General features: G+C 42.2%; 1 protein-coding gene across 25 annotated transcripts in view; it reads right to left on the bottom strand.

Annotated features, from left to right (window-relative positions):
* The window catches only part of C2CD5 (C2 calcium dependent domain containing 5), a 1,731,257-nt gene that overhangs the window by 508,907 nt on the left and 1,198,081 nt on the right, over positions 1–24,269 (bottom strand). For 18 of the 25 annotated variants that reach the window (XM_044087723.1, XM_044087713.1, XM_044087697.1 and 15 more), the window contains one exon: positions 11,229–11,417. In XM_044087723.1, the coding sequence (XP_043943658.1) occupies positions 11,229–11,417 (189 nt within the window). The remainder of the gene's footprint in view (positions 1–11,228; positions 11,418–24,269) is intronic. The other 7 variants (XM_044087716.1, XM_044087718.1, XM_044087717.1 and 4 more) reach the window with 1 other exon arrangement.

Genomic DNA, 24,269 nt, shown 5'->3' with positions numbered 1-24,269 from the left:
ACCCTAGGAGTACCACAGAGGGGAAGGAGGGTGGGTAATCCTGACTGCAGATGCTATCCTGTTCGGACATCTACATTTATGGTAGGTACAAAACTGTACTATGTCCTTCAAGGATGCATCTGCAGTCATAACAAATGGGTAGAATACCATAGCCAAACTAGGGAGGAGGAAGAAGAATTATGGTGTAGTTAGGATCCCTTGCAGTACAGCAGTGGCAAACCCTGCTCGGGATCTAGAGTACAGAGGTAAATTATAATGCTTGGCAAATGTATGCACGGAGGTCCAAGTAGCCGCCTCAATAATGTCCTTGGTTGCCACTCCTCGTAAGAAAGCTGTGGTAGTGGCTGTAGCCCTTGTAGAATGAGGTCTTATGTTCTGTGGAATTGGTTTTCCGTGGTAGGAGTAACAGAATCTTATGCAATTTCCTATCCATTTGGAGATTGTCTGTTTGGAAATTGCTTTTCCTTCCCTTCCTGTTGCATAGGCTACTAAAAGCTGGTCAGTCTTTCTGTGAGCTTTGGTTCTGTCCAGGTAGTAGCGTAACTGTCTATGTACATCCAAGGTATACAGCAGTCTTTCCCCCCTGTTCTGTGGATTGGGAAAGAAGGTAGGTAGGTGGATTGCCTGGTTTAAAGACACTCTGGATACCACCTTAGGCATAAATGTAGGATTAGTTCTCATGGACACCCTATCTTGATGGAAGATTAGGAAGGGTTGTACTGCCATTAAGGCCTGTAGTTCCGAAACCCTCCTTGCTGAAGTAATTGCCAGTAGGAAAGCAGTTTTCCATGATAGGTGTTGAAGATCTGCTGTTGCTGCTGGTTCAAATGGAGGGAGTGTCAGTTTTTCTAGCACAAAGTTCAAGTCCCATGCTGGTAATGGTGGTTTCCTAGGAGGTTTTACATTCTTGATCCCTCTGAGGAATTGCCTGAGTAGAGGATGCGAAAAGACAGGTGGATCGAAGCTGTATTCTGCTGAAATAGCTGATGCATGTATCTTGATGGAGGAATAGGACAGGCCTGTATGTAGAAGCTCTGCCAAGTACTCCAGGATGTTAGCAATATCTATGTTCGACACATCTTTCCCTCTTTCAGTACTCCAAATGACAAATCTTTTCCATTTTCCTGCATAGTTCCTTCTTGTTGAAGGTCTGCGGGCTTCAAGGATAATGTCTTTAACCCTTTGGGATAGGTCTGGGTTAGTTGCTGCTATGTGATGTTCCAGCCAGTCAGTTGCAAGGTTTTTAGGTTTGGGTGCATGATGTTGTAGTTGTTCTGAGTTAACATCAAAGGCATCAGGGGTATTGACCACATTCTGCCCTGAGACATGCTCCTCAGCAATGGATACCAGTGTTGTCTTGGCCAATTCGGAGCTATCAGGATTATCCTTGGGCGTTCCTCTTTGATTTTCAGTAGTACCTTGTGCATCAAAGGAAGAGGTGGAAATGCATATGCCGTCAGGCCTTTCCAACTGAAGGATAGAGAGTCCACCTTCCATGCAAGTGGGTGGTATGTCCTTGTGCAGAATTTTTGAGCTGGTGATTGAGTGGGGATGCGAATAGGTCTATTTGTGGCATTCCCCATTTCTTTGTGATGGCCTTGAAGATGTCCGGGTGTAGCATCCATTCGTGAGCATCCGAGGTGGTTCTGCTTAACATGTCTGCTAGGGTGTTTTCTTTTCCGGCAGAAATATTGCCTGTAACTGGATGTTGTAGCTCAGAGCCATATTCCAAAGGTCCAGAGTCATTCTGCATAGGGGTATGAATGAGTGCCTCCCTGTTTGTTGATGTACCACATGACTGTGGTGTTGTCTGTCCTTATCAGTAAATGGCCTTCTTTGAGGAATGGTCTGAATTTCTGGATTGCTAGTTTTACTGCCAGCATTTCTTTTTGGTTTATGTGCAGGTGCAGCTGGTCTGGAGTCCACAATCCTTGTATGCATTTGTCCAACATGTGCCCCAGCCTAGGTCTGAGGCGTCCGTTGTGATGGTTTGGCTTGCTTGAAAGTTGTGGAAGGGCAAGCCTGGGTTTGACTGGCATGCTTGAGCCCACCATAGGAACTCCTGTTTCAGGCATGGGATTAGTGGGATTTCGGTTTCTAAGCTGTGCCTGTGTTGAGACCATAAATTCTTTAGGTACCACTGTAGCTTTCTCATATGCAGTCTGGCATGTGGGACCAAGATTATGCATGATGCCATGAAGCCCAAGGCCTGCAGTACTTTTCTTGCTGTTAGTTTGTTCTGCTTTGTTAATGCCAAGAAGTAAAGAGGGAGTTGTTTTTGCTTTTCTGCAGTTAGGAATGCCATTTGTTTTGCTGTGTCCAATTCCGCACCCAAGAATGTTCTTGTTTGGGATGGTATCAGTCTTGACTTTTGTAAATTGACTGTGTATCCCAGGGCTTGTAGTAAGCAAATGACTTTTTGTAAATCTGTTGTCAGCTTGCTTTTGTTGTCCGCTTGTAACAGGCAGTCGTCCAGGTATGGATAAATTTGGATTCCCTGTAGCCTGCAGTGAGCGATTACTGATGCCAGGCATTTTGTGAATACTCTGGGCAGTAGATAAGCCAAAGGGCAATGCTGAGAATTGATAATGCTCTGATCCTGCAAGAAATCTGAGGTATCTTCTGCAATTTGGTCGTATGGGGACGTGCAGGTATGCCTCCTTGAGATCTAGAGTTACCAGCCAACACTCCTTGCCCAGCATGGGAAGAAGTTGCTGTAGGGTCAGCATTTTGAATTTTGGGACAATGATGTATGTGTTTAAGATGGACAGGTCGAGAATAGGTCTCCAACTTTTCTCCTTTCTTGGTACTAGGAAGAGTCTGGAGTAGAATCCTTTGCCCTGTTCTGTTATTGGTACTCTTTCCACAGCTCTTATCTTTGTTAATTGCGTTATCTGCTTTAGAGCTTCTGTTTTTTGATTTGGAGGTAGGTTTGGCATTCCTCTTTTTACTGGTAAAGTGTGGAAGTGGAACCTGTAACCTTGGTCTATGGTTTGCAAAATCCACTTGTCTTTTGTGATATAGTGCCAATTTTTCGAAAATAAGGCTAACTTTCCGCCTAAAGGTGCTGTTATTTGCTCCCTGGTAGGCGGTGTCAGAGCCAAGTCACTGTGATTGTCCTGTTGCAGTGGCAGTGGTTGTGTCTGTGCCTCGGTTATTGCCTTGCCACTGTCGTCCTCTGTAGGCACCTCCTCTGGATTGATTTCTGCCTCTAGAGCGTCTATTCCTGCCTCTTTGAGATTTTGAGGAGTCTGGAAAGGACCAATTTTTGGCAGGCCAGTTCCTGCTAAACCTTGGGGCTGAACCTGTAAGAAATCCTTAACTGTTTGTACAGATTTTGCCTTCTCTTCCATTTTCTTCATTACTTGCTGAGCAGGTGTACCAAATAGACTGGCCTTATCCATAGGAGCATCTAACAGCTTTGCTTTAACATGATCCGGCAAGACCTGTTCTTTCAACCATGCATGCCTTCTTATCAGTGTGCCAGTCATGGCTGATCTAAATGAAGCCTCCAGTGCATCATAGCCACATTTTAAAGAATGGTTACTAACCTGCTGAATGTTATTCACCATTTCTAAAACATATTTCTTATCTAAGGGGTCATCAGTGGACAGCTTCTTAGTTAACTGATCAAGCATAAACTCTTGGTATTGGATCATATGAAACTGACAGTTTAAAGCTCTAGCTGAGAGAGTAGCAGAGGTGTAAACTTTTTTCCCCCATCTCTCTAAGGACCTGGATTCCCTTTCAGAAGGAATAGGGTTTTTTGCTGATGTCGAGGCTACTGCCTTAGGCCCCTGGGATATAGTCTCAGGATCTGCAAGTGGGGCCTTGTATAGGTGGTGATGAGTGTCTGGCACCCTGTAAAATCTATCTGGTTTGGCAGGGGCTGGAGGTAAAGTATCAGGAGCAGTGCAAACATCATTAAATGCATCATCCACAACAGGCAGTACTGGAGGTATAGCTAAGGGCCTATGTTGTGGTAAGTGCAGAAATGTCCTAAGCCTTTTTCTTGAATCTGAGAAATCTTGTCCCTGCCATTGGAATTGTTCTCTCATGGCATGTAAGGTTTCCCCAAAGGAGAATTCCTCTGGTGGAGAGGCAGATGGAATGGATTCTTCAGCATCTGAATCTTCATAAGTAGAAAAAGGAGCCTCTGGCTGGTCTGTAATGTCTGAGTCATCCGAAGAATCATCAGAGGACACTGGCTCGGGGGGCTCTGCTCTAGGTCTCTTTTCTGGGGGCTGAGAGGCCCTGTCTGGGTGGGATTGGGATCCCCTAATTAAGGATATTAAATCCTCAGCCAGAGTAAGCATTTGTGAACTAGAAGTGGGCCTGTGTGAGGGGGGCTTAACAGGCACTGATTTAACAGTTTTGGCTGCTTTAGCCCTGGCAAAGGCCTTAATAGACATGGCTGTAGGAGGCCTAGCAGCACCACGTGCTGAGGTAGAGACATCCAAAGCAATGGTGTCTGATAAATCACTAGGAACCACAGTAGTAGGCAAAACTTCTGAGGCCGATTCAACTAAGGTAGCAGGAGCCTCAGTAGTAGTCATGGATTCGGCTGAAGATTGACCAGTTTTCTCGGTTTCGGCCGAAACCGAGACACTCGCGGCTTGCTTAACCGTGGTTTCGGCCGAAACCGCGGACTGCGTGTGTCGGTCTTTTTCTTTGCGTTTTAACAATTTGGGTAGTCGGAGGATCCGACGGCATAATGTACGCAAAATCTGAGCCGAAAAATTGTTCAGCAAACTCCGACCGACGCCTAAGCGTTCGTCGGTTGAAGGAAGCACAGGCCGAACAGGCTGCTACGTTGTGGTCTGGGCCTAAGCAAGGCAGGCAGTAAGAGTGGAAATCTTTATGAGGTATTTGTTTCCCACAAGTTAAACAGTTATTGACTTTTTCTGACATCGGCTGAGGCAAGAAAGAGTCTCCAACGGGGTACTTAGCTTTTTAGAAGTCTTCGAAGTAGTATTCGGTAGTAGTAATCTCTGGATCTGACTGACCGGCACTTGCGAACAGCTTCTGCTTGAGCGCGGCAAGAAAGACTGAGGAAAATGGCGTCGGCTGATGCCTTTATACCCGAAGACCAGCAGAGATGACGTCGGGTGAAGTGCGACATCAGCCGAAGCCGGACCCAGACTTTGGAATCCGGCCGACTGAAGGGCTGCCTGACGACAGGACAACCCATTTGTTATGACTGCAGATGCATCCTTGAAGGACATCCCCCCATTATCAAGTAAGACAGTGATCAAGGACTTAGGCACATGCGTCTATGGCTCCCCCTCTTTGATTACCAAGTAGCACAAGTATTAAGAAAATCCTTCTATATCACACAACTAATTGCCAAAGGTGTCTCTTTTAAGACCAAGAATGTTATAGTTCGCCGAATTCTGCTCTGGTTAGACCCATTACAGAATATAACACACCTTCATACATACCTCAATAGACATATCAAAAAACTTGAAAAACCTGACAGGTTCCTAAAGAAAAAAAGATCTCTAACCTCACAAATCTTAGCTATCAGGAGATGCTGGAATTCCTGTCCCTGTAGTCCGTGTCATACAGGGTCTTAAAGGATTACCATGGTCTCAGGGATCCTACTGCCGTGACCTCCTTTTCTCAACAAGTCTAACAGTGAAGTCAATACTAAAAGAACAGATCTCAATCTGCATCAGGAAATAAAGAAAACTAAATGGATGGAAAATGCTAAGCACACATACCATCCCACTGCTCTGGAATAGGCTTCTCTTGCATGTTAAGCAGTCAGATTCCCTGTTGACCTTCACACATACCTTAAATTGGATTAGTACGCTAAAATTCACTCCAGGACTTGCAGGCCTTGCCCTCCTTAAAATGGGCGGTACAGCTTAAGAGCGGTTACTGCAAGACATGCATGGCTTCTGGTAAAATAGGCTTGTACTTCCTATAAATCCCATGATTCCCTGCACTTGCCACTTTGCCCTTTGGCACAGAGGAACACTTACCTACAAAGAACAGCCATGAAAACTTGCACCCCATTGTTAAGTATATACCTTGTCTGAATTATACAGGACATCTAACAACCTAGATTAATGGATATACCAGTCACCTCTGGCGAGGTTAATGGAGTGTATCCCTAACTCATCTAGAAGGGCCTCCTTTGCAGATGACTGACATTTATAAGAACATATCTGTTACATCTAGCATAGAACCTGCTTTAACAGGTCCTATGTTGGGGCTGAATTCCAAAGAATTTAAACCAGTATAGCAGGAGGAGATGGAGGATTGCAATACAACCAGCAAGGCAGCTGCACATTAGGAAACACCAAAGTAATCCCAACTACATGGCAGTAAACAAAAAAGATCACTTTACAAAAAAAAAGCAGTGGAACTAAATTGCCAAGGCAATCAATCTCATCAACAGCAGACCTACGGAGCAATGGAGGCAACAATGTAAACAAGGTATGGTCTACACTGCAGCCCAGGCAAGAAGGCTGATCATCCAGTAGCACATATAATTCAGTTTCCTCCCCAGTAATGGTCTAAATGAATAACCAACCTTACCCACTTCCAGGGTACCAAGAGACAAACAATCCTCCCAATCCCAAATCTGTGTCTAGGGAGGGAAGCACCCATTACTACTGCCCTCCAAGGTGTCAACATCCACAATGAAAATGGAAAAGGAGGACCTGCAATGGAACAGAATTCCTTTTAAAGAACAGGAGAAAAAGAAGAAGATAACAATCTGGAGGAGACAGAGCTAGCAGGAAGGGAGATTACCATCAGATGAACTTCCAGACCATAAGATCAAGGCACTCGCAGTAGACACAAAGGCCTGTGTAATAAGAAGTTCAAGAACAACAAAGGAGAAGTCCAACTACAAGATGATGGAACCAGCCATCACCAGGGGGCCTGACTAGCTAATGCGGAGTCTCCATCCTGCTCCCATCACTAAATGGGACATGACATTCCAAGCTTCAACAAGAGACCAGGCTCAGCAACAGGTGCCCTGTGCAATCAAAATACCAGCACCAAATAGAATGAGGATGTTCCAGCACAGCTGTGACCCCACTGGCAGTGTCTCCCCTTTAAACATAACTGGAAGGTTTTCCAGCAACTTCCAAATCTTCATACAGAATGCCACACAAACTGATGGGACCCAGGAAAGGACAACCCTACTCAGAGCAAATAACGAGGCAAATCAAGCCATCAAGGGGACAGCCAACTCTGAGAAAGGAGATTCCTATAGCAAATGAACAGCAAGACTGATTTACAACCTCCCTTAGTCACCAGTAGCCGATGATTATTAAAATATTCCAGAACTCAGCATGCAACATGGAACAGCTAAGAGCAGAGAACTGCCAAAGGGGCTAAATGACCCATAAAACTAATCCTTTCAGATCAGTGACTAGACGAGTATAGGACAAAGTCACAATCTTCTTCAAGAGGGGACGAGGTAAGCCTGTCATATATCACTCCTGAAGACCCAACCAGATGCAACCTATAAAGCTGCCCCTTCTCTGAAGAGTGGACCAGAGATGCAGCACCAAGACACAGGCTGCAGGATCTTATCATCAGAATAAGAACAAAACCAATATCCCCTCAACCCAGACATCAGAGCTTCTGTGAGGATGGTAAAGCTCCATGACACGGGATCAAAGACTTCATGCCCTTTCCCACAAACAGCCACATAAAGTACCCTCTGCCAGCCAAAGGAAGAGGAGGAAACAATGAACAATTAACAAGAGACCTATCCATATTCAGCCAGACTCAATGTCCCACTAGTTAGCATGGCCTGGCTAACAACTTCCCAGTTTAAATCTAAACCAGTGTAGGGTCTTCCCTAACGGGAGGGGGGGGGGGTGTCACGGAGCCATGAAAGGAATTGCATCAGGATCAACAAGACCTTGACAAACCAACACCTCATGGACAGGATGTTGAGGAGCATCCAATCAGCAAATGTGAGTGTCAAAACCAGGGAGCAAATCTGCTGCAAAGTGCTTTTGCTGCCTGTGTGAAATTAGCATTTCTTAAAGTAGTGTGAAATGACAATGTACAAGGCAAAACTCAAGCCTCATCGAACATATTGTACAAGTTACAGGATAAAATATCCTACAATGGCAAAATTCTTAGCAAGCATTATTCAAAACAAAAGCAAGCTCACAATTAACAGTTTTAGTCATTCTGAGCTTAAGTCTTCCACAACGTTACAAAACAGCCCAAACTCAACAGCCACACTACTGTGTTCCTATGCACTCCTGTCTTAAGTCACACCACTGTTCTTACATAGTTATATCTTGAAATTTGTTTTTATAAACAATGTACAAAATCACTTTCTGAAGACAAAAAAAAAAAACATAAATAAATTGGACTAGTTGACTGGTAAAGTAGGCTCCCAAACACATCAATAATGAATATGTGAAGTTGAATAGTTAAGATTCAGTTAAATTAAGGACATCAGTTGACATGACTGGAATGAACTGGCATTCCATAAAGAAATGTATTACAATGACTGTTCATGACTGGCCCTGGGGGGGGCATATATGCACGTGCGCGCGCGCACACACACAAATAAATATATATACAATCCCCGAGAAGACAGACATGATGATACTTATGGGTATGAAGTGTGTTTGGGAGACTGCTACAGTGGCTGATTAGTGGTGACAGTGAAATAAATTACAATACACAGCTTTCTTTAATTTACAGTATAAGAGAACTAGACTAGGTATTGCTATATTGTCCAGAAAAACTGTTATGTGTGAAATAAACTGAATAACAGAAGTCCTGATTTTACTGTGCGCATGCAGGAGTGTGTGCATTTGCAGGTGTGTGTGTGTTTGAAAATAAAAAAAAATGTTCACTGTTTTTTTTTTTAATTAATATATAAAAGCCTGATGTAAAGGGATGAATTATTTTGTATAAACCAGATGGAACTCTTGCCATAAGATGGGAATGAGGGCTGTACTGCACAGGTGCCACGGTCTGTGCATGAAAAGAACAGTTTCAAGAAACATGCTAGAGAGGCAACAGTGGGAGAAGAAATAGCACATCATGCAACATCCTCTATTTATAACTAGGCAGTTGCTTGCCACTTTAAAAAAAAAGATAAGCTGTTAAATAGAAAAGCTAACACTGGCCACAGCATCATTAGAGTTATGGACATCACGATTTGGAAGCTAAGTACTTGTAGAAACTGTATCTCAGCCAACATACAGGATTCAGTGACACAGCACTATCCTGCCCTGTCTAGCAAAAATGCCATACACAGACTCAGGAAGGTAACAGAAATCAACTACTACTGCAAATGTACGCTTAAAATGAGTTGATCTTAGGCAAGAACAACACTGAGGACTAATAAAAGTGATGTCATAACAAATGCCCAGAAATTATATGGCGGTCAAATTCTGAATAATTCTGTCAATGCTAACCATTCCAAATTAGCTATTAGAATGATTAGCACCGGCAGAATCAGTCTACGGTACGTATTAAAACATGTTGATGACACTGAAACAGTAGACAACTCCATCATGCTTGGATTACTAATCATTAATGCATACCACTCAATTGTCCACATTTGCAGAATGTCCAGATTATTGACTCATATTTTTGTTCTGTTTCTCATAAATCACTGAGGTTTAAAGTCACTAGTTTTACACTTTATATCCTTCAGAAAATGCATGCTAATATAAATCATGTTATTTTAGCAAATTTCTACGTTTATGAGAGCAACATTTAAAATCTATGCCTATATTTGGGCCTTTGTCCAGTCATTTTAAGCTTTGTCCAGATTTCTTGCACTAAGAGGTTGAGATGTATGCAACAATAAAATGACAAGCAGTCAAGAACTACAACAGTCACAAATCGGTAACAATGGATTTAGGAAATATCTTCAGCTGCAGAGATGTATCTTTGTGCATGAAGATTTGACTTGTTCAATGTGTGATGTTTTTAATAATGACTGAAGAAATGAGACAAGAAGAAAACTGATGCCTTTATATTACGGTATTGGTAAAGAATATATACTGCCAAAAAATTAAAAAAAAACGATACTAAAAGAGAGAAAAATTCAAGTATTCTCTGGAAACAAAAATGACAGGATGACTACTTTCACACTTCAGACATATACAATAGGAAAGATCATTAGAAAAAGATACCATGATTGGCAAGGCCAAAGGTCAATATAAAAGACTAGCAATGCAATGGAGTGATACAATAATGGCAGAGACAGATATCCCTACACCTGTGATGAGTCATCTGACTACATTCAGGACACACTTTTAGGACAATTACCCCCACAGGGCTACCTTGAGTCAGCATAAATCTGATGGTGCTAACGTACTAAAACGTGAAACAAAGAACATGTATTTATTTTATTTGTTTGTTATTTAGCTAGGTTAGAGCACTGATCCACATGGACTTTTTTCTGAGTCAGCATGGGAGCACTGTCTGGTTAAGTAATTTGCTCAGAGTTACAAAGTAGACAAATGGAGGTTGAGGGACTCAAACCTAAGTGGAAGTGGCTTGTTAATAGTAATAGCCTTAATCCTCTGATGGTGCTAACGTACTAAAACGTGAAACAAAGAACATGTATTTATTTTATTTGTTTGTTATTCATCTAGGTTAGAGCACTGATCCACATGGACTTTTTTCTGAGTCAGCCTGGGAGCACTATCTGGTTAAGTAATTTTCTCAGAGTTACAAAGTAGACAAATGGAGGTTGAGGGACTCAAACCTAAGTGGAAGTGGCTTGTTAATAGTAATAGCCTTAATCCTCTGCACTGACTGCAGACTTCTTTAGATGAAGAAAAGCTACCAATAAGTGCAAATAAAAAAACACATCTCATGAATGCACTGGGACTTCTGGTAACACTAAACCGAGTACCTTAAAGACAGCTGTCAGATTACTACACTGACTAATGCTTCAACAAACAGCAGAAATTATTACTTAATGATCATTATTTTATTTAAAAAACTGTTATTCATGAACTTGATCTTTCCTATACACAAAATATGCCAAATAACAGTACATATCTTAAAGTTAACAAATGGGTCTGTATCACGACAAAACAACAGTGAGATTAGTTAGTGAATGTACATAGTTAGTAGCCATAGGTGTTACTGTTACCTTAGCCAGGCAGTTAGAAATAAAACAGAGACTCTGACTGGGTGCTGAGTTCCAAACATTGGTGGTTAGTACGAATCAAAGGGTTTCCTGCTTCCTGCACTGTAATACTGTAACCTACCCTAGTGTAGAGGAACTATCCTTGCTCTGCAGAAAAAACTCAACCTCTCCCTTCTCTGACCCTATGGAAAAGAAGTCAGGCTGCCTTGACAACCTGTGTTCCAGATAGCCTTCCGTGATGCCATCTTGCAGGAATTTGGGGTTCAGTACAGCTGCTGTCCCAGATGCAGACAAAATGCAGACTTCCTCACTGTAAAAGAAAGAGACTGGAGTTATGGGTTGGGACACATACTTAAAATGAATAATTTAATACAGAAACTGTAAAAAAAAATACTGAAATATTATCAAACACAATAAAGATGGTTTGCTGAAATTGCAGTTAAATGACACAGTTAACTCCTGGCTACTACAAAAGTAGCATCTGAAACCTTCAGCTGTCATCAATTGGTGTTCTTTTATTTTTCTGATACATACGACTTTTTCATTTGTTTACTGTATTGCTTGCAGAACTACATGTTATAAATGACAAATGTAAACTAAAATTAAATCAAACGAGTAAAAATCTCCAAGCTGCAAGGTGTCACCTTCCCACACAATAAAGATGTTGTCAATAAAATGTAAATAGCATGTGATATGCTGCTTGCAGTCTGTGTTGTTTAAAACATAGTCCTCCTCCCACTTAATCAGGGCTATGTTAGCTATGAGGGAGCCATGGCAGCCCCCGTTGCTATACCATTTTTTGTCTGTAGTGTTTGTCATTGAAAGTAAAGAAATTGAAGTCCAATACAAGATTAATGAGCTTGCTTAACTTTTGCAGTTGTGCCTGTATACCTTGATTATGTTTCTTGAAAAACTCCATAGCTGCTGTTATACAGTAATTGCGAGGGAGCACTGTGTACAAGGATTCCACATCAATAGTTAATAAAATACTGTCAGCTTCCACTGTAATGTTTTTTATTTTCCTCAAAAAATCCATTGAATCTCTTATGTATGACTTATTCTTTTCTGCTAAAGGTTTCAGCAAGTAATCAAGGTAAATGGCTGTGGCTTCAGTAAGGGAACCTCCACTTGCTACCTCCAGCCTACAAGGTGGGTCTTCTCTGTTCTTGTGTGGCTTTGGTATTCTTTGGTATCTGGTATCTGGAACCACTCTGTTAAAACACTGACTGAAGATGAAAAAAGTGTGTTGTCCAAAGGACTTCCCTTTGTACCAAGCTGCAGGAGTGAGGTTGCTCAGGTACAGACAGACCTTAAAATGTTTGAGAGGAAGCTCAACTTAGGGTACAGTTTCATGGCAAAAGTAATGACATTGAAAATAAGCCTATTGAAGAAACTATAAAAAAGGCCTAGCAGCTATTTGTCCACCACTACATCAAACATTAGCTGCTTTTGAAGTGGAATGTGAGATGGATATCAGGAAACTCCTTAAAAGACCTCCTAAGAAAAAACGTTATAACTTAACACATGGAGAAAGAAAAGCATTGACTGAGCTAGGCAATGATAAATCCAGGTGTGTAATGAAGGCAGACAAGGGAGGAGGTATACTTGTGACTGATACCACTAGCTACAACCAATAGAGAACATGGTGGAGGATAACAGATTTTATGAGTTTACCATGGATGACATAAAGAGAGCATATGATTTATGGAAAACTAATCTCACTACATTATGGGAAGAAAAACTTCTTACTGAAAATCTTTATAATTATTTATGGAGCCCATGCCCACGTTTACCTTACTTTTTTGGAATATCAAAACCACACAAGAACAGAGAAGACCCACCATATCGACCGGTGGTAGCAAGTGGAGGTTCCCTTACTGAAGCCACAGACATTTACTTTGATTACTTGCTGAAACCTTTAGCAGAAAAGAATAAGTCATACACATGAGATTCAATGGATTTTTTGAGGAAAATAAAAAAATTACAGTGGAAGCCGACAGTATTTTATTAACTGTTGATGTGGAATCCTTGCACACAGTGCTCCCTCACAATTACTGTATAACAGCAGCTATGGAGTCTTTTAAGAAACATAATCAAGGTACACAGGCACAACTGCAAAAGTTAAGCAAGCTCATTAATCTTGTACTGGACTTCGGTTTCTTTACTTTCAATGGCAGTCACTACAAACAAAAAACTGGTATAGCAATGGGGGCTGCCATGGCTCCTAGCATAGTTAACACAGCCCTGGACAAGTGGGAGGAAGACTATGTTTTAAACAACACAGACTACATGCAGAATATCACATGCTACTTCCATTTTATTGACAACATCTTTACTCTGTGGGTAGGTGACACCTTCCAGCTTGGAGATTTTATCACTTACCTCAATCAAACAACCCCCTTCCTAAAGTTTACCTCTTCCCATAGCTATACTTCAACCACTTTCTTAGATATGCAGATTTCCAAGGACACCAACAATAACAGAATCACCACTGATCTATTCAGAAAACCAACGAGGGTTAACTTATTACTCCACAGTAAGTCTACATCCTACAAAACACAGGTATAATGTAGTGAAGTCCCAAGGCTATAGATTAGCTAGAATTACCACAGGGATGGAACCATTTTTGAGAAACCTGAACAACTTAGAGAATGATTTTCTAGTAAGAGGCTATGAAAGTCAGATGTTAACAAACATCCTGGAACCGATTATAGAACTGAAAAGGACTGAAGCATCTTCACTCAACCTCCCCAGTAGGAGAATGTTAAGAAATTCCACACAGAATAACAAATGCAAAAATAGCTGCATCCTGACATACAAGTTGGATTATCACAGTATCAAAAATTTTATTGAAGAAAACTGGGACACTGTCACAGGAAACCCTTTTCTGAATAACATCTTAGGTGAAGCCCCATCCTTTGTTTATAGGAAGGCCAGGAACATTAGAAGTTTTGTTGAATTTAAACCTAGACCATATGAGAAAAACACTAAAAGATGTGAAACTAATAGTACATTTTGATGACACTTTTTATTGCCCTTATTTAAAGAAAATCATTAAGACTAGTGCAGGGGGTGACTGTAACACTACAAAAGAAATTTACAGGGCACAGTGCAATGAATGTGACGCATTCTATCTGGGCAAGACTGTAAATAAACTCAAGCGTAAGATTTCATGTCATCTGTCAGAAATCTGCTCTGGATGTAAAAATAATGCACTAGCCAAACACCTTTCTCTTCATAAAAGACATACAGGTTTTAAATTCCAGATCCTGGATCACATAGACATGGGTGATCTTGAAGGAGACATCCTGAATATTCTGAACAAACATGAACTCATGTGGCAATTAAAGCTGAACTCTTTTAGGAAGTCTGGACTAAACTACTACTGTTCAATTAAAAGTGTACTGAAACTTAGAAAATTGCCACACTGTTTACATGACTAATTTTATTTTATTTTAATCTATCAGTTGGTTTAAAATAGCATTTTAAATCAGTTATAATTTAAGTGTATATTTTGTTTTCATCATCATACATTTTTAATTATTATTTTTTTCTTTTTCTGGTTCTCTTTTTTCCATGTTATTCAAAATGATAAGTAATAACAATACTAACTAATTATACAATCATATATATTTTTATAGATAATTTTTTAGGGTTCTTGTACACAGACCTGAAGAAGTCTAGAAGGATGAAAGCAATCTTTGTTAATAATAGGTTATGAAAATAGAATATGATTTTTACAATTGATTTTTTACATGCAAAGTGTATATGTATATATTTATATATATATATTTTTGATTGCCAAATGGACTAAGGTTGACATATTTCCAGCCATGTAGTATATTGTCTTGGATAAAATCACAGACTTCATAATCTACATAATAATCTGGTTACATAAGCTGTACCACATCATTATAAATTTTATTTAAAGTACATAAGCATTATATTATTATGACAGTTACTAAATAGGGCAGGACCAGCTCGAATGTCACACTGATAGGGAAGGGATGTGAATTTAATATGTCTACCAATAACACTTTGTTTTACAGCACAATAAACCACTCCCTTGCCTGATAAAAAGTATATATATATATATATATATATTATTTAGCTTGTGAGGAAACTATTACTCTCTATTTTTGTTTTACTTGGATCGCTTGTCTGTGTACTTAAGGATTTTCGACTGGAAACAGACTGCCTGCCTTGCTTGGATTACTTTCAAATACTTAGTAATTCTGTATAATTTTATATATATATATATATATATATATATATATATTTTTTTTTTACTTTCTTTCTTAAGACGAGTACAAGTTCGCTACTTCTACTACTTTTGTCTGATCTGATAAATATACAGTGATTAACTAGAAATATATGGAATGAAAATCTCCCACACAGAGAAGTTTCTTATACTGTTTTGTTTTTCGACCGACTACACTTGTTTAGTGGGGTTGTTTTGAGACTTCAGGGATACCATGGAGATTACTTTTTTTTTCATTATATTCTACTACTGACATAATAACAGAAACACAGAGGTTGCAATGACTTTATGTAAGACATGTCCTTAGTTTTTAGTATGGCTATATAAAAGGACTTCTAACAACAATGATCACACTGTAGTCAAAGGATAGTGCATTGCCAATGAAGGTACCCATGTCCTTAATGTCAGAATTTTTAGGGGGATGTCGCCAATGTGACAGGAAGAGGAGTATCCAGATATAACAAAGGATACAATGCTGCATTTTTTGGCATTTAATTTGAAATCATGGTCCAAGTTTCACTTTTCAGCATGAGCTAGACTCTCCTGAAGAATATATAGGTCAGATGGGATTTTTATGACAACTTCAAATTTGCACTCATTGGTAAACGTTATCAGCCCTAGGCCTTTGGCGTCTGCTTTAACTTCAGAGAAATACACATCAAAGAGTAGTGGCCCCAGAATGCATCCCTGAGGGACACCACTAGTTACTATTCTTATTTCAGTGTGTGACTGCGGTATATTCAGTGAGGGCCAGCAGGCCTTTCTGCTCCTCCATTGCACACATCTCCACCTCTCCACAAAGGGCTGGAAAGTGTGGTGAAACACTTACTATGCTGAGCCAGTACACACTTCCACAAACCCAGTATGCAATGCTAAGCTGAAACTCTGCGAGCTCATTGCCAGGCTCATTCTCTCTAGTCCGTACTAGACTGCACTTGCAGGGTTTCTCACAACTGACAGCCCTGTGGTGAAAATCAGCCAAATCTTTCACCCCAGCATGAGAGAGCCAGCATCAGATGCTCACTCCCATCTCTTTTTGGCTAACTTCTCTAATTACCAAACTGCTAGCCAAGGCCAAAACTTGCATGTTGTATGGTTGGATAGGTTCTGCAACATTAGGCAGAAGTACAGTTGTGTCATGTGCTCATTTAACAGTAAATTAACTTATGTGTTTCCCATGTTAAATATTAAACATACAGGTAATGCAATTTCTCTTGAAATGCAACCAGCACATACTTCTCAGCACTGAATTCTTGCTTTCTTTCCTTTTGGCTGCAATAACAAAATCTGGTCCTTAAGTAGCAACAATCTGTATGAATGCAAGCAAATGAAAATTCCAGTTTTAAGAACTGTGACTTCTACTTACAAAAAAGTGTTCTGTCTAGCATGACAGAACCCACATGTGAACACCTTCATATAATAAGTATGATCCTAATGCCAATCTCTCCTGCAACTAACTGTTGCTGGTAGGACAGGAAACATTTGCCTCTCCTCCATTAAGTGCAGAATATGAAGAATGGGAGCATGAAAAAGTACAGTTGTATACACTTACCATAAATGTAGATGTTCAAGTGTATTCAATGTTGCAGTCATCACATTTGGGTTATCCCTGCCAGGGTAGCCCTCGGCCGGCCCAAATACCAGAGGCTTAGTATTTCTGCGTCAGTTGCTGTCACTTCAGGACTGATGTCAGGTCGTCAGTAGTATAAAGTAAGGCAGCCGACGCCATTACATCAGTTTTTCTTGCCCTAACCTGTCATGAACCCCCAAGTGAGAGCCAGGTTCTGGTGGAAGAACCCCACCAGTAGAAAGTAAATACCAATATGTCCCTTGTAACGAAAGAGAAGAAAGAAGAGGTGGATGGAGGGAGGGAAACCAGGACTGCAACAGTGAATGCACTCAAACATCTACATTTATGGTAAGTGTACACAAAGTACAGTTTTGTACCTACCATAAATGTAGATGTTCGAAGATCCACATTGCTGCAGTCCTTACACTTGGGTAGTCCGCTGTCCTCGGTCGGCCCGAATATCAAAGTATAAGGCTGACGTCGGTCAAGGCGCATTTGACTGACATCAGGACGTCAGGGTACAAATGCGCATGACCGACGTCATATCCTCAGTCTTTTCTTGCCCCAGATGTCAGAAGACCCTAAAAATAAAGGTCAAAACCAAAAGACAGCAAACAAACAACCAACCATCCTAGCACTAAAAATATGTACAATATATACAATATATACAATATACCTCATATTGCCAACCCAACCCACACAACCGCCTCTAACTACAGAGGGGAAGGAGGGAGGTAAATTGGACTGCAGCAATGTGGATCTTCGAACATCTACATTTATGGTAGGTACAAAACTGTACTATGTTCTTCATCTCACATTGCTGCAGTCCTTACACTTGGGTAGAATCCCAAAGCAGAGGTAAGGGAGGATGGCCAGACTATAAGGAAGCAGGAGCTGCCAAAATGCCCTGCAAAACAGCAGTGGCAAAACCAGCCTTGGATTTAGAGTAAAGTGGTAGGTGATAATGCCTAGAGAAAGTATGCACTGAACTCCAAGTAGCTGCCTCCAAAATATCCTTAGTTGCCACCCCCTCAAAAAGCTGTCAAGTGGCAGTAGCCCTAGTGGAATGAGGCCTAATCCCAGCTGGAATCTCCTTGCCATGATGGGAATAACAGAAAGCAATGCAAAACCCAATCCACTTAGAAATAGTTTGTTTTGACACAGGCTTGCCCTGAGAACTCAAAGCAAAAGAAACAAATAACTGCTGAGACTGCCTGAACCCTTTAGTTCTGTCCAAATAATATCGCAGCTGCCTGTGTACATCTAAGGTGTGCAAAATCTTTTCCCCTTTATTTTGGGGATTTGCATAAAAAGTAGGCAAATGAATAGTTTGGTTTAAAGCCACACTAGAAACCACTTTAGGCATAAAGGAAGGATTAGTATGTAAAGATACCCTATCCTTATGGAAAATTAAGAAAGGCTCAACGCCATAAGGGCCTGCAACTCAGAAACCCTTCTTGCAGAGGTAATAGCCAACAAAAAAGCAGTCTTCCATGATAAAAACTTCAATTCAGCAGTAGCTGCAGGCTCAAAAGGTTGTAGAGTGAGTTTCTCCAACACAAAATTGAGATCCCAAGCAGGAGTAGGAGCTCTTCGTGGGGGTCTTATATTCTTTGCCCCTCTAAGGAATTGCTTGAACAAAGGATGAGAAAACAATGGTGGGTCACAATCATAGTGAGCCGAAATTGCTGCAGCATGAACCTTAATAGAAGAGAAAGACAAACCTTTGTCCAGTAACTCAGTAAGATATTGAAGAGCCACACTTAAATTAGGCTCAGAAACATCAAAATCTTTTGCTGCACTCCAAAATAAAAATCTCTTCCATTTATCTGCGTACACTTTCCTTGTACTAGGCCTTCTAGCTTCCAAAATAACATTCAAAACTTGCTGTGGAAGTGGAGGCCTACTATGGTTCAAAACAGAATATGCCAGGCTGTTAGATGCAGAGAGTGAAGCTTGACATTGAGCAAATGACTGTCCTCCTGAGACAACAGGTGTGGAATCGAAGGCAAAGGCCATGGAGGCTTCCATACCAGGCTTCTCAGTAATGGGTACCAATGCTGTCGAGGCCAATCTGGAGCTATCAAAATCATCCTTGGCTTGTCTTGTCTGGCCTTTAGTAGTACCTTTGGGAGGAGAGGCAGAGGCGGAAAGGCATACACATGAAGATTGCTCCAATTGAAGGAAAGAGCATCCACTTTCCAAGCTGTGGGATGAAACCTTTTGTGCAAAACTTTGGCAGCTGGTGGTTTAGTGGAGAAGCGAACAGATCTATGTCTGGAGTTCCCCATGACACTGTCAATTTCTGAAATACATGAGGATCCAATTTCCACTGTGGGGATCCATAATTGCCTGCTCAACACATCTGCTAAGGAGTTCTGTGCTCCGGCAGAAACCTTGCCTGAAGATTGAGCTGTAAACTGAGAGCAGTCTCCCACAAAATCATTGCTTGCCTGCATAGAGGATAAGAATGTGTTCCCCCTTGCTTGTTGATGTACCACATGACAGTTGTGTTGTCTGTTAGAATCAACACCTGCCCTGGAAGAAGTAAATCCTTGAAAGCTATTAATGCAAACTGGACTGCTAACATCTCCTTCAAGTTGATATGTAGATGTTGTAGTCTGACAGGCCACTTGTCTTGTATCCACTTTCCATTTAGATGAGCTCCCCAAGCTTTGTCTGAGGCATCTGTCATTAAAATCTGACTCGCCTCTGGCCGGGTCACAGAGAGTCCCTTGTTTAGGTGACATTCCTGAGCCCACCACAAAAATTCCTTCTGAATGCAAGGTATTATTTGAATGACAGTGTCCAGATCCTGGCAGTGCTGTGTCCATACATTTTTGAGATACCATTGTAGCTTCCTCATATGCAGTTTGGCATTGGGAAGCACCAGAATACAAGATGCCATGAACCCTAAGGCTTGAAGGACTGTCCTTGCAGTCAGCCCGGACTGATGAGATAGTTGACGGAAGTAAAGGGAAAGATTCTTTTGTTTGTCCGGGGTCAAAAAGGCCATCTGGGATGCTGTATTCAGTCTTACACCCAGAAAGCACATGTCCTGAGAGGGTACTAAACTGGACTTTATTTCGTTCACAGAATACCCCAGGCATCTTAGCACTGCTATCACATATTCCAAATGATGAAGAAGCTCGTCCCTTCCTTGAGCCAGAATCAGGCAGTCGTCCAAATAAGGATAGATTTGTATTCCTTTTAACCTGAAGAAAGCTATCACTGGAGCCAGAACTTTCGTGAACACTCTGGGCGCAGCAGATAAGCCAAAGGGCAATGCAGAGAACTGATAGTGAGAAGTCCCAGCTCGAAAACGCAGATACTTCCTGCAACTCAGTCTGATAGGAACATGAAGGTAAGCCTCCTTGAGATCCAAAGTTACCATCCAATGATCTTTGCCCAGCAGAGGTAAAAGCTGCTGTAACGTCAACATTTTGAACTTGGGAATGTCCAGATAAGTGTTGAGGATAGATAAATCCAAAATTGGTCTCCACGTGTTCCCCTTCTTTGGTACTAGGAACAGGCGAGAATAAAATCCTAGGCCCACTTCTGGCATAGGGACCGGCTGTATGGCCCCTATTTGAAATAACAGAGAAATTTGCTTGTGAGCCTCTATTCTTTGTTGAGGAGGAACGTCTGGCATGCCTTTGAAAGGAGGCAAGGTATGGAAATAAAACCTGTAACCGTGGTGTATGATATCCAATACCCATCTGTCTTGGGTAATTAAACTCCAATTTTCTTTGAAAAGTGCCAACCTTCCTCCCAAAGGTGCTGCCAGACGAGAAGGCTCTGGCAGCTGAAAAGGTAGGTCATTGGGTCTGTTTACGAAAGGACTGACCCCTGCCCTCACCGAAGACTGTGCAGGAGAACTCCCTGTTCTAGGCCTGAAAGAGCCCTGAGCTCTGCCCCTACCACGTCTAGATCTACCCCTAGACTGGGAATCATAAGAAGGATACGTCCACCCCTTAGTAGGCCAATTTCTACTAAACTTTGGGGGCTGAACCTGCAAAAAATCTTTAACAGTCTGCATAGACTTAGCCTTGTCTTCCATTTTCTTTAAAACTGCCTCAACAGGAGAACCAAACCACACATCAGATTGTAAAGGAGCATCTAAAATCCTTGTTTTAACATGGTCAGATAAATTTTGATCCCTCAGCCAGGCGTGCCTGCGAAGAACTGACCCAGTGGCAGCCACCCTAGACGAGGCCTGTATAGCATCAAAACCACATTGCAAAGAATGCTTACCCACCTGTTCAGAAACATGTACTAAATCTTGCAACTCTTTACAATCAATACCTTCTGCCAGAGCATCAACCTTAGACTTCAATTGTGAAAGGAGATAGTTTTGGTATTTCAACATGTGAAACTGGCAATTCAAAGCCCTCATAGCTAGAGTGGAAGAAGTATAAACCTTCTTTCCCCATCTATCCAAGGCCCTGGCCTCTTTATCTGCAGGAACCGGATTCTTGACAACAGAAGCCTTAACACCTTTAGGCCCCTGGTTAACAGTTTCTGGGTCTGCCCTAGGACTCTTAAAAAGATACTTATGAGCTTCAGGCACCCTGTAATACCTATCTGGTTTAACAGGAGCAGGAGGCAAAGAATCAGGATTAAGAGAAGCCTCTGTAAAACATCTTCCACTACATCCAAAACAGGAGGTATAGCCAAAGGCCTATGCTGGGGTAAAACAAAATTCCCTAAGCCTTTTCCTGGAATCAGAGAAGTCCTGACCTTCCCACTTAAAATGCTCCCTCATGGAATGAAGAGTTTCTGAAAAAGAAAAATCCTCAGGAGAAGAAGCAGAAGGAGTAGAATCATCCACATCAGAATCAGAATAAGGAGAGTACTCCTGCAAGTCTTCAGCCAAGACTCTGAAACATCTGAAGCCTGCTCAAAACTCCTAGCTCAGGCTCCACCCTAGGTCTCTTATCAGGAGGGGGCATAGAACCCCTAATCAAAGTAATCAAATCTTCTGCTATTTTAAGCATATGCTTCTTGGGCACAGTTCCTGAAGAACTAGGGGTAACACCAACTGAAGCTAAACCTGGCCTGCCCCTGGTAGAAGCCTTGGAAACAGAAGGAGAGGGCCTAACCACCCTAGGCAGGGAGGGGAGTATAGTAACCTGAGAAGCCCCATCAGCCTGACCTGCCTCCTGAGAGGCCACATCCTGCAATAACAAAGTCTCTCCCTGGGATCCCAAAGAAACCTCCGGTGGAACCACCGGCTCCACCGACACCTCTAAAGAACCGGCGTCCGGTACGGACGGTTCCTCTAGCCTAGGTTTAACTGCTTTATCCTTGCGCTTCTTCGAAGAAGCGGGCGTCGGAGCATCCGATGGCATTTTATAATTGCACCGCTTCGAAGACTAACCTGGCACAATCTAATCTTCTCTTTATAGTGCGCTTATTGAATCTAGCACAAGAGCGACACCCAACAACGTCGTGCTCAGGCCCTAAACAAGGAATACACAAAGTATGATAGTCTCTATGCGGTATCTGTTTCCCACAAGAAATACAATTATTCACTTTTTCTGACATCCGGTAAACCACTGAGGCAAGAAAAAACTAAAATATTCCCCAACGGGGTACTTAGCCAACTTTGACTCGGTCTGAAACTCCGAAATTGAACAATTTCAGAACGCCAACCGGCACTTGCAACACTGCTTCTGCATCGGACCATGCGGCAAAAAAGACTGAGGATATGACGTCGGTCATGCGCATTTGTACCCTGACGTCCTGATGTCAGTCAAATGCGCCTTGACCGACGTCAGCCTTATACTTTGATATTCGGGCCGACCGAGGACAGCGGACTACCCAAGTGTAAGGACTGCAGCAATGTGAGATGAAGAACATCTGTACTATGTTCTTCATATTTCACTGTTGCAGTCATCACATTTGGGTTGATACCCAAAGCTGAGGAAAAGGGTGGAGGCAGTCAAAGAAACTAGGGGCTGGCTAAGATGCCCTGAAAGACTGCAGAGGCAAACCCTGCCCTGAATTTGGAGAAGATAGGCAGGTGGTAATGTTTGGTGAAGGTGTGAACAGATGTCCAGGTGGCAGCCTCCAGGATGTCCCTGGTGGGGACTCCTCTGAGGAAAGCTGCAGAGGAGGAGGCTGCTCTGGTGGAGTGAGTCCTGACCCCCCTTGGGGGGAGGCTTTTCGTGTTGTTTGTAGCAGAAATGGATGCAGTGTGCTATCCATTTGGAGATGGTTATTTTGTAGATGGCGTTGCCCTCTGCCCCTGTAGCAAAGCTAACCAGCAATTGATCAGACTTTCTGAAGGATTTAGTCCTGTCTAGATAATATCTGAGCTTCTGTGCACATCTAGAGAGTGCAGGATCCTTTCCCCCTTGTTCTGTGGGTTAGGGAAAAAGGTGGGCAAATAAATGGATTGGTTGAGAGCCACACTGGACACCACCTTGGGCGTGAAGGTTGGGTTAGTCCTGAGGCATACCCTGTCAGCATGGAAGATGATGAAGGGTTCCACAGCTATGAGTGCTTGCAGCTCGGAGACCCTTCTGGCTGAAGTGATGGCCAGAAGGAAAGCTGTCTTCCAGGAGAGAAATTTTAGCTCTGCTGAAGAAGCAGGTTCAAAGGGGGGGAGGCTGAGTTTTTCCAACACAAAGTTACAGGTCCCAAGCTGGGGTTGGTGCTCTTCTGGGTGGCCTCAAGTTGCTAGCCCCTCTTAGGAACTGTCTGATCAGAGGATGTGAGGAAAAAGGGGCTGCTCAGTGGGAAAATGAGCAGAGACAGCAGAGGCATGAATTTTAATAGAGGAAAACGAGAGTCCACTGTGTAGCAGGCCAGATAAGTAATCCAGGATGAGAGGGAAGGAGGACTGTGCTGTATTGGCTCCCTTAGCCTGAATCCAGGCGCAGAACCTTTTCCATTTGTCAGCATAAGACTTCCTAAAGCTAGGGCGTCTGGCCTCACATAGAACATCTAGAACCTGTGTGCTGAGGTTGGCAAATTGATCGGGAGTTACGGAATAAGCCAAACTGCCAAATTGAGTGTCTGCAACTGGGGATGCATGAATTCCCCTTCCCTCTGGATCAGGAGGTTTGGAATCTGAGGGAGATGCCAAGGTGGCAGAGGGAACAGGCTGGGCAGCAAGGGGTACCAGTGCTGGCGAGGCCAGTCTGGAGCTACAAGAATTGTCCTTGTTTTTTCCTCCTTTATTTTGAGCAGTACCCTGGGGAATGAGAGGTAGTGGAGGAAAGGCATAGACCGACAGATTGACCCAGGGGAAGGACAAGGCATCCACTTTCCAAGCCATGCAGTGATGCTCCCTGGTGCAGAACCTGCTGAGCTGATGGGTGGTG

Source organism: Protopterus annectens, chromosome 11.part0 (genome assembly GCF_019279795.1).
Source record: "Protopterus annectens isolate FY-2018-M chromosome 11.part0, PAN1.0, whole genome shotgun sequence".
In the NCBI taxonomy this organism is placed as follows: domain Eukaryota; kingdom Metazoa; phylum Chordata; order Ceratodontiformes; family Protopteridae; genus Protopterus; species Protopterus annectens.
This window is presented reverse-complemented; position numbering and strand designations above follow the sequence as displayed.